This window comes from Vanellus vanellus (assembly GCF_965231255.1).
Source record: "Vanellus vanellus genome assembly, chromosome: 4".
Classification (NCBI taxonomy): Eukaryota; Metazoa; Chordata; class Aves; order Charadriiformes; family Charadriidae; genus Vanellus; species Vanellus vanellus.
This window is the reverse complement of record NC_138909.1, coordinates 20470035-20482726: the sequence shown is the minus strand read 5'-3', so window position 1 is coordinate 20482726 and position 12692 is coordinate 20470035. Positions and strand designations below refer to the sequence as shown.

The window sequence follows — 12692 nt, the reverse complement described above, 5'->3', positions numbered from 1 at the left end:
TATTCCAATGAGATATCAAATAAGTATGTGGTACTCCAGGCACTTTAGTTAGCTGATGTTGCTAAAGCACAGCTTTTGACTTAAAGTTTTTGTTCTGAAGTTGCAACATGTGAAAAAATGCTGATGTAGAAGGTAAGGAAAAAAGCAAGGGATATGTGTTACTAAAACTAAAACACAAAGTTGCCGAGCAATGGTTAAATTGAAGCAGTTTAGCCTTTTGACTTTCAGTCTGGTTTTAGGAACTTTTTGACAAAATTACTGATATTATAGTCTTTATTAAACACAGTTACAACAATAACTTCTAATGTTTCAGCTGGCGAGAGTTCAATAAATCTGGAAAGAGTAGGCCATTAAACTCTTCCTAATTCTTGGCTGCTGTTGGAGACCTTCGATTTCAAATTTAAAATGCATAAGGAAAAGATTTGGTGGTTGGGGGAAATGAGAATTTTGAGCATTTAACATCTGTGCTGCATACATAAATAACTTAAAAGTGAGGTGTTTTGAAAACTTTGCAAGTTGTAGGGAACAAAAAAGTATGTATGTTAGAAATAGTCATTCTGGCAGTATTACTCGGTGTGAGGGGCTGCTTCTATTGTGCTTTCTCTCTTACCTTGGACTGAGCAAGTGCCAGGCTGCCTTATAAGCAGCCTGTTGGCACTGCCTGGATGTTCCACAGGTATTGTGCTTTTGACATGTGTTGTTGGGACTGTAGAGCGTAGGGGCAAGGAGGTTACTGAGCTTGCTTTACAGGGAAGAGACAGAACTGCCCATCCTACTCATCAAGGAGTGTATAAGCTGTCTGCCTTAGAGGGAGGAGCTGGCAGTTGGTCCTCCTGAGGTAAACAGGCTTTTTAAAGGAAGTGTTTGAGATATGGGAGAGGCCTTTGGCTTAAGCAGCATTCTTTCTTGGAACTGTGCTGCCTGTATGGCTTAGGGCTGAATGGCGTGGAGGGTGAGAAATTGCACTCAGGGCTTGTTGATACAAATGATTTACACCTGAATTTACTCTCTTGTCCTGGAGCGAAAAAGAGCTGCCTCCACATGATGCAACTCCTTTTCTGTGGAAATTGTACTCCTGTATGGTCTAGGAGTAAATTCTGTCCCAGAACAAGCAACCTGAAAGTAATGTTCGTGTCTATGCTTCTCCAGTGTTAACTATTTTAATTTTTCCACTGTCTTCCTAAACTGTGTTGTGCTCTCTGCTGTGTGAATGTCCCATTTTGGATGTTCTGTGGCTGTGATCTGGTGTGGGTTTTGGGTGTATGGGGAACCCACGCCTTCACAGTTCATGCTGAGTTCATACCATGTAGCCCTTTGACATGCCTCCTGATCATGACTGCACCTGGACTTCTCACTGTGTGAAGCAAGGTGCAGAAACAGGATGCGCTTAGCTTTGCAAGCCTCCCGATCCCATCTCCAGCTAAGTGTTGGTGTGGCTTCATATTAAGATGCCACCCTGATGCTGTCCCAAGGAAAAAGGAAGTGAACTCATCTGTAGAAGGTGCACTTTCAATGTTCTCTAATCTGCCCATTTTTATTACAAGGAGGGAAAGGAACAGGGCACAGGATGCCAGCACAACAGATCTTGCTTACCTTAAATGAAGAGGAGACAGGGAGAGGACTCATTGCAAGAAAAGTGACCTGACAGGAACCTAACTAAGACTCCATTAAGAACTCTGCCAGTGCATCTAGATTTCTTTGCCAGTCAATTTGATGATAACCTGAAAACCACAGGGACTGCCAGGAGCATCTCTGGAAGTTTGAAGCAGACTAATTTGTTGGTACAAAAGAAAAGCTTCATTTTAATTGCAGTTTTGTGTTCTGTCAATTTAGGCCAATACTATTCAGCTTTTTTGAGATCCACTACCCTCTCTCCTTGGATTAGTCCCTCTTTGCTCAACTGAAATCGGCTAAAAGCTTACCCTTAACAGAGATAACTCATCTTTACTCTGTCGTCTTTTTCCTGTGTTTTAAGAGGTTGCTATTCTTAGTCTGTTGTCCCTTGTTGCCACCACCTAGATTCCTTTCTCTGTATTCTTAGCCATAGGAGTTTAAATAAACATTTTAAATGGTGATGCATTTTAGTTGGAAAATGAACATTATACAACTATATAGCCACAGATGTAATTGCAATTAGAGGGCTAAGATGTGAAGATAGGCAGTCTGTATAGTTTTGATACGGTATTCTACAAAAGCTTTATATGATTTTCTTTTGCATAAATAACTTAAATTGCAACATAATGATAGTATCATCAAAGTGCTCAGGCCTTACACAAAACCAAAAGCTTTTGTATGTATTGAGCACTTAGCACTGCAGCTTCTGTATTCACAAAGGGTCAGACGCTATTGAAGACTCCCAGAATCTAAGGAGACAACAAACTTGGAAGAATCGTGCATTGTAAATGTTATCATTCCTACAAATATCTCCTTTCTCCTTGTGAAAAACATCCATCGCAAACAAACTGGTGGGGGAGTAGTATGTTTTGAGCCAAACACTTTCACTGTCAGCTTCATCGAATTAAATTAATGGTGCCTGGCTGCTAACAGGTGGAATGTACAGATGGAGAACTCTGGCTATGCATTTGCCTTCAAACACTTCACCCAAGCTTCCTTCAGTCAGGTCCTCAGTGACAGAGAACCATTTCGTGGAAGCTTCTTTAATTTCATAACCAATGTGTTGGCCTCCTCTTTGCTGTGAATGACAAGCACTGCAGCTCAGAGATAGTTTTGAGGAAGAATAGTTACCGAAACAAAGTTACCAAAACGTTTCTGGAACAGACACGCTTCAATGAGAGTCCCACTCAAATCCCAACTGGTGCCATTTCACGTGTGGCTGTGTTTGTAATGGTCGATGTTTTGTTGTGTTCAGCTTGGGCTTTCAAAACCAATTTGAAATGCTTTGGGTTTGGTGTGTTGTTATATTTGGTTTTTATTTGTCGAGCTACTGCTATCTGTAATATACAAGCAGGTCTTGTTGCCTACACTTCTTGCTGTGGTCAAGAAATTGTTTTCTGTAGGATTCTTTTACTGTTGATGTAACATATTTGGGAGTTTGAACAGAGCTGCTTGTGGTCTCTGTAGTGATGTTAAATAGGGAATCAGTTTATAACTGCTACAGAACAGTCCACACTATTATATTAAGGCTAAAAGGAATCAGGATTTTGCAGGATGGGGAAAAGGGGAGTGGCAGAGAAGGATTTGAGGGGGATTTTTGTTGGTGGTGTTATGCTTGGCATATTTCCTATAGAATATTTAGCACAAAAAGATTTCATTTGCAGATCATATATTTTTAGTGCCTAGGAGAAGACGAGATCTTTTAATCTGAATAATCCAGTTTGATTGTAGATGTACCTACTGAAATTTGAGACAGTACCATGAAATCACAAAATTCCCTGGTACAGATGATAGACCAGATGCTCTGTGCCAGGTGTATGTGAATCTCATACTGACTACAGACCTGTTTTACCTCTGGCTTTCCATCCATTTATTGCAAGTCTGTATTGGTCCCTAGCTCTCGGTTTTGAATGGTGTATTTATTTTTCTCTTTGTGGATTCAGATTTAATCTTTATTTTAAATGTGTTCTGAATCTGTTTTCCCGCTTCCATTATCTTTTAATGATGACTTTAGAACATTAATTGTTGGAAATATATCTGTCTTAGTAAATATGCAGAATACTTGAATCCTAAAAACTGTCAGGCTGTGAAGTAAGGAAAAATAAGCTATCTGTGATGAAATGCAGCCAACAATATGCAATTTTTCAATAATGTAGTATAGAATTCTAGCTGAAAAGGGTCTGGATAGTACTTCAGCAACTATCTTCAAAGCCCATGTTTTCAGCTAGAAACTGCAGGATATTGCCTTTTATATTGCCATTACGTGGGTATAAACTGGTTATCTGGAAATAATAAAAAAAAAAAACAAACATGTAAGGCATGAAACTGCCTAGACACTTGGGAAACTAAATATAGCTAGTCAGCCTGTCCTCCTTGCAAATTGTTAGATTGGTATCCATGAGTGTACACCTGAGTCAGGATTGTATGCTGATGGGGAGACTCCAGCTAGTTAATTGGAAGGGAGAGGGAGAAACCTCCAGCACTACTGTTAGGTCATCTAAAGCTGTTGATATCAATTACTGATCTCAGGACAATATACATTGCTTGTGGAACTGTCTTTTCCATTTCCAGCAGCAACTTTGGAGCCTTTGAGACCTAACAAACTTGTCACACTGACAGTTGACAATATACCTTAGGCTCTTACTGCAGCTCACTGCCTCAAGATTTTACTCTTTGTTCTTCGGAGAAAAGCAGAGAGAAAAGGGACTACAGCTGCATCTCAGTCAGAAATATAAATTGGTGTGAGTGCTCAGTCCGAGAACATTTAGTGTCCATAGAAAGCTGAAATAATTCAGCAGACACATGATTTATTTGCTCCTGAGCTTACCAAAATGATGAAGCTTTGACTTTGCCAGAATATTTAGGGATGCGTTCTTCAGTTTTCAAAATGGTTTTGGGTTTGGACAACTGAATATCATATTGTGGTATGGTGAAAATGGTTTAACTCTTTGAAAAAAAATATTAAGGCCTGACATCTTCTAGCTGAGAAAGGAAGTCTTTATTTGTTTTCTGAGTATGTAATACCTAGAGTGAAGCTAACGATTTTATTTTGTTTTCTTAAATGGATGGAAAAAGCTGAACAAAGAAGATAACTATCAGTTCCACAGCTAGCTTGCTTGTTTGCATGTTTGCAGACAGTGCTTCTTACTATTTGGTCATGAGATAATATAAACAGCTCATGAAAATATATCAGAAGAGCTTCCTTTCCTAATGTAAAGTCCTGATGGACTTCAACCTTTCAAAATAATGTTAACAGCTGATTTACATTAATAAACCTGTAACTACTAATCATTCTGTCATTTTTTTAAACTTTTGCCCATAGCATATGGACTAATGCCAGCTCGCTGAGTTTCTTGATTTAGTAGCCTACAATATTAATATGGATCATTGTTGTTTTAACCCAAGTTTTTCTTCTTCTTAGTAGCAGGTGCTCAAAGTTCTTTATCGTCATGGTGAATGTTTTGTAGTATTTATATTCGATGGTTTCCATTAGTGTTAGAGAATTTTTGTGACTGACAGTTGAACATTGGTTATTACTACTTGAGTACTACACACAAGGGAAAAATAACTCCTACGTATTCTTAAATCAGTCTGTCTCGTTTCCCAGGTAACATGCATGTGTCACTGGCAGAGGCTCTGGAGGTTCGGGGGGGGCCATTGCAAGAAGAGGAAATATGGGCTATTTTGAATCAAAGTGCAGAGAGCCTTCAAGAACTATTCAGAAAAGGTAAGCATTTTTAAAGACTGATATATACTGAACTAGAAATATTTTGATTATGTTTACATGTCATATAAGTAAACTCCCTTGTTCTTCCTAGGCTTTAAACCCAAATACTAACTTGCTCCTAGGTTATCTTGGGTAAAGTGCCTAGCTGCACCCCAGCCCAAAGGATGTTTTCAGCCATCACTTCATGTTCTGTCAGGACCCGCAGCACATTCAGTTTCATGTGGTAGCAACTTCACTTTGGTAGGAAGCTACCACAGAGTCTTTGCATTATTTTAGACTCGTTGAAATGAGATAGAAACATAGAAAGAATGATAAATAAGTCTGAGACCGTTGGAGCACTTTGGTCCTGAAGGGGACATAGAAACAGGTATAGTACAGTGCAGTCATGACCAGTCTGCTTTAACAAGATTTCGTCCGAAATGAGGCAAAGGGGAACCACTGAAACCTTGACCGGAGGGCTAGGTATCATACCCCAGAATGCAGTTAGCAAGTCATATATAGCTACTGAGAGCAATGTGGTGGGTTGCTGTACTTTCAAGGAGTAAAAGTATCTCTTCTCCTTCACCCCTGCTACTTAGTAAGCTCTTAGTTATGCATCTGCAATACTGCTAATAATTGAATTTTAGTGTTAAGTTTTAGCACTAGGTCTAAGTATGGAACCCTTCCTCTTCCTTATGTTTTCTTTTATTTTCTTTAAAATCTGCAAATTCTTAAGCCCCTTCCCCCCCTTTTTTGCCTTTTATAGCGATAAAAGCTTAACTCAAATATTGAACTTTGGTGACATCTTTAACCTGGCATCCCATGATACATCTTAGTATTTCAGCAAATTTATGGGGGTCATCTCCTTATATCTAAGCATGCATATGTAAGCTTATTCAGTTTTATTCAGGAAAAATCAAAGCTCACACTTTGAAAGTAGTCATTGTTTTGGCACATAACTATATAAGGGGCACATCCTCATTATTGAGGGCATATGTATTTGCCTTACAATTTCATCAAGACTCAACATTTGCATTGTTTAGGGTTGTATTTTTTTAAGATTTGATTTATACAATCTGTCAAGTCAGACACTAGGTCTGTCTCGTACATTGTACAACCTCTGAAGGTGGTCTCTTGGATACTTCACAAAGACTCCAAAGAAGGCAGGTGTGGGCAGAAGCTGCCATACAGCATTTGATTTCTGATCAAGCTTGACTTAGCATTATGAATATAAAATTTTATCAACTTCTCTGAAATATTTTTTGGTAGGAAAATTATGGGTAGTTTTGATATCCCATATGAATTTCCCTTTTCCCCTTTACCAGCGAGCTCACAGTCCATGCATGGTAAGAAGCATTCCCTATTAGGAATGCTATTGTTGCAATTTGACTGACTCTCCTGTCCCTCTGCTTCTTGTATTGCCAGAAAGGAAAAGCTGTCACCTTCTTTCCTCTCTCTTTCTGTCTTTGTTGTCTCTTGGAGAGAATGAGAGGAATGATTTTTTTTTTTTTTTTTTTTTTTTTTTTAAGAGGGCAGGTTGTTGAGACGAAGTGAGACCTTGACTAAAGAGACATCTTGAATGATTAGAGGTTTACTGTTGTACACATTGAGCTCCATCTCGAAATCCACCTGAAAGATCACAGTAGTATGAGTGTATAGTAGTGAAACCACTTAAGACATTATTCTAGGTCTAAATTCTTTTCAAGAAGGAAGTCTCCACTGAAAATAAGAGCTCACCCTTTCTGGGCCTGAGAGTAGTGCACAAAAGAGTTATCGTAATCGCTATGAAGGCTGCATGCAAGCATTGAGAGTGAGAACATAGTCAGCCCTCCTTCAGAAGGACAGGTACTGAAAGATGAGAGTACAAAACTGAAATCTGCCCCAGGACTTCTGGTATGTGCTTTTAAGTTAGGGGAATATTTGCTAGCCAAAGCTGGCTAAGGTGGCAGAAGCTTCTGGTCTTACTTCCTATCAGTGAAGACCAAAACACAAATTCTGATAAAATCAGTGCCAGAAGAATCTGTCTCTTCTTGGAGATGAAGCTGTTTTATTGTTTTCCTGCTAGTTCAGCAAACTATTTTCGGTTGCATGCTATTAATTAACCTGGGATACAGCCCTGTGGTAAAATGCGCTTCAAGAGACACCCAAATGAAAGAACTTTACTATGTAACTAAGGTTGACAAAGGCAACCTAATTCCTCCCAGCAAGATTAGGATAACCAGACAGTCTTTAATGAAGATTTGGCTTCACTAAGGAAACAATCTAGAAACCTTTTTTGGTCATCTTGAATATCAGTTTCTGTGCTGGCTTGTAAAGATGTGTTGTAGAGATGCGGGAATGGAGAATGCAGAGGTTCCTGTATGTTTGTCTGACTCATTTTTGTTCTTTATTTGTGGAGGACTTGTAGCAAACGGGGGATCCTAGAGAAATCCTGTTTTCCTAGGTCAAATTTCAGACCTAGCATACAGCATGGAAGAGCTATTCTATGGCAGAGGGTGAGTTTCCAAAATTTTTCAGAACTGACCAATCGCTCCTGGGCAGAGGGCAATGAGGCAAGCTTTTCTGAAAGTTCACAGTATGCTCAGCTCTGACCAGTCTCAGAGGTGCTCTTTTCTTCCTCCTTGTAGCGCTCTGGAGTCCCTGAACATGTTGTTCTGTAACAAAATCTAAGTTTTGTTGAGCGTTTTCTGTATTAAGTTTCTTTAAAAAAATAAGGCATATTGTTCAACAGTCTGTGGTCCAACTGTTTTGAAATGAGGGGGATAAAAAGGCCGTGGAAATCGTCAGCCCTTAAATTGCCATCTGTTGGCAACCTTCCTGCATCAGCCCAACCACATACACTTTAAGGAATTACCAGCCCAAGTAACCATTTATTTATTTATGTAATCCCGGTAGAGTTTTGGTAGTCTGTTTGAAGTTGAGAATCCTATTACTCTATGAACTGAGAACATGTTTTTCAATTAATTTCTTACTTAGACTATTTTCAGGAAATAATGGAAAAATGCCCAAAACAAGCTTCTGTTACAGATTTGATGACTTCTATAGAAGTTCTGCATATCTTTTAGTGAGTCTGTCTTCTTATCCTTCAAAGCACTGAATAAATGAAGCACATAATGAAAAGGCATATCTTGCATGCTTAATCACATCATACCACCTCTAATTCAGTGACTGATACAGAAATGTGCATATTTTTATGCCTATTTGTATTTACAATTCTAACAGGTGTTGAACTCTAAAAATACTTTACAAATTGATTTCAATCATTATAAGCAATGAAAGATTAGATTGAAATGCCTAGTTGCCAATCACTGATGTAGAAGATCAACTCTGGTGCCTGTCTTCTCAGCATATTATAAGTTGTTAAATGGAGGAGAAAGACAATCTAGTAGTCAGTTGCAGATCTGACATCAGTTGTACTAGTGACGTTAAGATTAATCTGGAGATTTGAAATGGCCGATACCAGACCTGCCCTTCTCTTACATCTGTTTAATTATCTGCAATAACTATTTTGTTGTTGAGAGGGTGTATCAGCTGTTTCAGACATGCTGTATCTTGTACTCAGTATTCCATGAGGTCAAAGGAACAGGTCTTTGAAGTGAAGTATCTCAAATGTGAGCATATAAGTGTAAGGAGCATGCTGTGCTCTCTGCTGCTGAGAATTAGAAACCGGGCGTCCCTCTAATTTGGTAGGTTTAACTGGAAAAGATTTATCAAAACTTGAAAGTGGGAAAGACTTTATATGTCACTTAGGCCACTCCTATGCTAAATCCTCTTGTGGATTCTCAAAATAGTTGGACCTTATGTTTCAAGATGTGTTTAAAGGGAGGGGGAAGAGAAGGGGAAAAAGCGAGTCTGATAACAAAAAGGCAGTTTGAGCCAAGAAAGAAACACTTTACAAATTGGCTGCCTTGCAAATTTGTATATGGGAAATTATTTATGTAAAAAAAAAATAAAAAAAAAGTGGTATCATCTGAAGGTGGATGTGAAGGACAACTGTGGTTTTGGGGGACCTGCAAATCTTGTCGACAGACATACTATTGCATCTGCTTAGCTGGGGTTAGCATAATGAAAAGAAGGAAGGCAAAGTGTGAAATGTGTTGATGGGAACTATTGGTGTGTCCCAAGTTGTCATAGATCTAGTTGGGATGGAAGGGGGAAAATCCTCATTTTCCAGCCACTCCTTGCTGGCAGGTGGTAGTTTTTTCCCTTTACAAATAACTGTTAAGGAAGGGTTTGTGTTTTTTTTTTACCTTCTGGTAACATTTGATCTTTTGGTTGCTGAGAAGGAAAGAGATCAGGCTTTTGTGGTGTTTTGTTTGGTTTGGTGGTTTTTATCCTTTTTTTTTTTTTTTTAGTGTGTTTTGTTTTGGTTTTTTTACCCCCTCAAGTGAGGCTCAGTTACTACTTCTGCTCTTTCCAGAACTCTGCTGGATGTGGTCATGGTAATAAAGCGTTAATGTGGTGTTATGCTGACCGGTGACCATCTCGGGAACAACATGAGTGATCTCAGAAACTAATTGTTTCTCAGGAAAGAGTAAATTTCAGTTAGCCTCTCAGCGTTTCTCCTCGTGCTGCCGGTTTCCAAGTAGTTCAGTGTCATGTCAGAGCTCTCTGCTCAGTCCCATCCCTTTGTGCCCAAGGGAGAGGGAGCAGAAGCGCTGCAATGCTGCTTCCCCTGCACACCAGGCATGCAGGGACATGCTGCACTAGCTCAAAGGAGTATAGGACTTAGAGCGTAAGTGATCCCTTGTGCTGGCATAATCCTGGCCTCTGGTCTAGAGACTGCCTCCAACCTGGCCTAAGCATAAAAATCTTCAGGTTGATTTGCAATGGGAGAAATCTTACTTGTCTCAGTGAGGGCTATAGAGCAAAGCGAAGAGACAGATGAGGCCCGTGTTGAAAACCTTGTGTAAGTTTCAGGGTTATTCTACACCTTTTTAAGGTATTACTTTTGTGTTCTGAAAGAATATCACTTCCAACCATTTTTGCTAATGGCTGGGGCCTAAGAGAGAAGTAGGAAAAAACCAAAACTGAAGGAGCTTGAATGATATATGTAGTTTGGGAATTTAAAATTGCCTACCATCAATATTGTAAAATGGATCCATTTTAAATTTCTACCTGAACTTACTGTCTCTTATAATGCGGTGGGTTTTTTTCATCTTTGGCTACTTGTATCCTGTTGAACCACGTAAAGGACTGTTTTAAAAGTCTTCCATTTGTTTGGCAGATGCTGTTTAGCTGAAGATTATTTCAGTTTTTATTGCATTTAAAAGCAGTTCACTCACTTTAAGTAAAGACCACACTATTTATCTCTGTCTTGGCACTGCTTGATTAACTGTGCTCTCACAAGTGTTTTGTTACCAAGTTTCATAGTTCTGAAGTTAACTCAGAGGCTGGCAGCTGTAGCACAGTTGAAAGCCTACTGGATAAAAAATTGACCAGGCAGCCATATCCTTAATTCCGATGCTTTTAGAAAGAGGGGTTTGAATCACTGTTTTTGACATTTTGCCCTGTATTTTGTGGAGTATGTTTCCCTTACTGCTCTCATAAATTCTTCTGAAAGTCTAAACAGAAGATGACATGAATATTGTGACTGGAAGCTAGTTTTTGTTGTTTTTCTGTGGTCCCTGGCTATTTGATGCATTGCATGTTTGGTTTTGTTTTCTTTTTTTCCCTGTGGTACCAACACTTGAAAGGGTAGGAGTAGAGTTACTTTAAAATATTTTTCTTAGGTTAAATCTGCATAGTAGGAGCTTTGAGACAGTTATTTTGGTTTGCGATGCTTGCCTTAAGGAAGGAAATAGGGAATGAGTTATTTTATTCTCATCCCTTGTAACGGTAGATTAGATTCCCAAAGTTGTGATAGAAGCAGTATGATCTGCTATGTTAGTTAAAAGCTACTAAAAGCAGAAGGTAAGAAAATGACAACAAAACAAGCTTGGCAAAATCAGCCCTTTTTCTGAACTTACAATTAATCACATTCGCTGTATGTTGCTTCAGATCATAAAAATTGTTGAGTGTAGGCAGAGGTATTTTACATGGATCAATAAATTCAGCCTTCTACATCTGTAGGGGACAGATGCATGCCCTGAAGTTTGTTTAAATTAATATTGGGAAGACTTCAGGTTAAATGTGGGCGTGGTTTTTTGTTGTTCTTAAAGCTAAATTGTATTTCCATCTCATTAACTCTTTGTTTCTGTAGTACGTTTCAGAATACAAACAGTTCATATGTATTTAAAGTCTTTGTCATACAAAATGTTAAGTTAAGGATAAAGCCTTCACATTACTTAAGGTTCCTGAGTTAGGACTTTTAAGCAGAAATCTTATAATATTTTATTTTATATATATATATATATATATATATCAGTATTGTATACACACAGAACTAGTAAAAAATCCAGTAGTTACCTGCAGCATTATTTTTGGAAATTGATGGCCAACTAAGATCTTCTTTCTAAAAATGCTTTGCTATATAATGTAATATTTTCTTACTTGTGTAGAATAGGAAGTGTCTTTCCATCTTTGTGTTTCTTTTGTTTAGCATCTGAACTTACTGCTACAACAGTGAACAGCAGTTGTTCTGTTTTGTTTCAGAGGAAGCGGGGTTACAGGTATAGTGCAAAATGTCATCTCTCGGGGCTGGGAGGAACAGATAATATTATTTTCATTCTTAATTAAAATTTTATGTAATTCAATTGATTGAAGTTGATTTCTCTCTACTTGCGCCATATGTGGTGTTAAAAGTTCTTGCTGGGGAAGTTTTTTTCAGCTCACCTTATTTTTAAATGTACATATTCGATGGCTTTTTCACAATATGAGATATTTTTAAACTCTGGTTTTGAAGTTGGCCATGCTAAGGGAAGGTGTCTGTAGAGATAAAGTCGTTTACTTGATGCCAAGTGTCTTGCTACACACTGCGGCGAAACGATGATCTTGGACACGATTATTTTTACTACTGTATCATGGCCATTAAACAGAGTGATACCAGGCTTAAATCTTCTTGAAGTTGGGGGCCAGTTGGATTGCTGTGGGGAAGAGGGAAAATGTGTACTGCAGTGTAAGGACTGGTAACTAATGTCTGCACTAAATTTAGAATTTCTTCTCTTCACCAAATTTATACGACATTGTTCAAGTAGCTCAGCACATGCAATTCTTTGATTGTTGGTTGGATTTTATTTTCTTATAATACCTTGATAAATTCAATATTTGGACATAATTGAAGTCATACTGAGGAGGTCTAGAAAAAGAAAGGTACTTATACAGCTTGTTAGTTGAGCCATGTTTTATTTAGTTGACATTGGTGGGTTCAAGTAACATATAATGCTTTGTCCCTTGCAATTTTATTTACTGAAATAGAATAGGAAAAAACCCT

The 12692-nt window shown here is 38.4% G+C and overlaps 1 protein-coding gene across 1 annotated transcript in view; it reads left to right on the top strand.

Annotated features, from left to right (window-relative positions):
* Positions 1-5226: 5226 nt before the first annotated feature.
* Positions 5227-12692, top strand: part of PTPN13 (protein tyrosine phosphatase non-receptor type 13) — a gene marked incomplete at its 5' end in the record, with an annotated part of 98576 nt that continues 91110 nt past the window's right edge. Inside the window, one exon of the mRNA XM_082482832.1 lies at positions 5227-5341. Within this exon, the coding sequence (XP_082338958.1) occupies positions 5227-5341 (115 nt within the window). The remainder of the gene's footprint in view (positions 5342-12692) is intronic.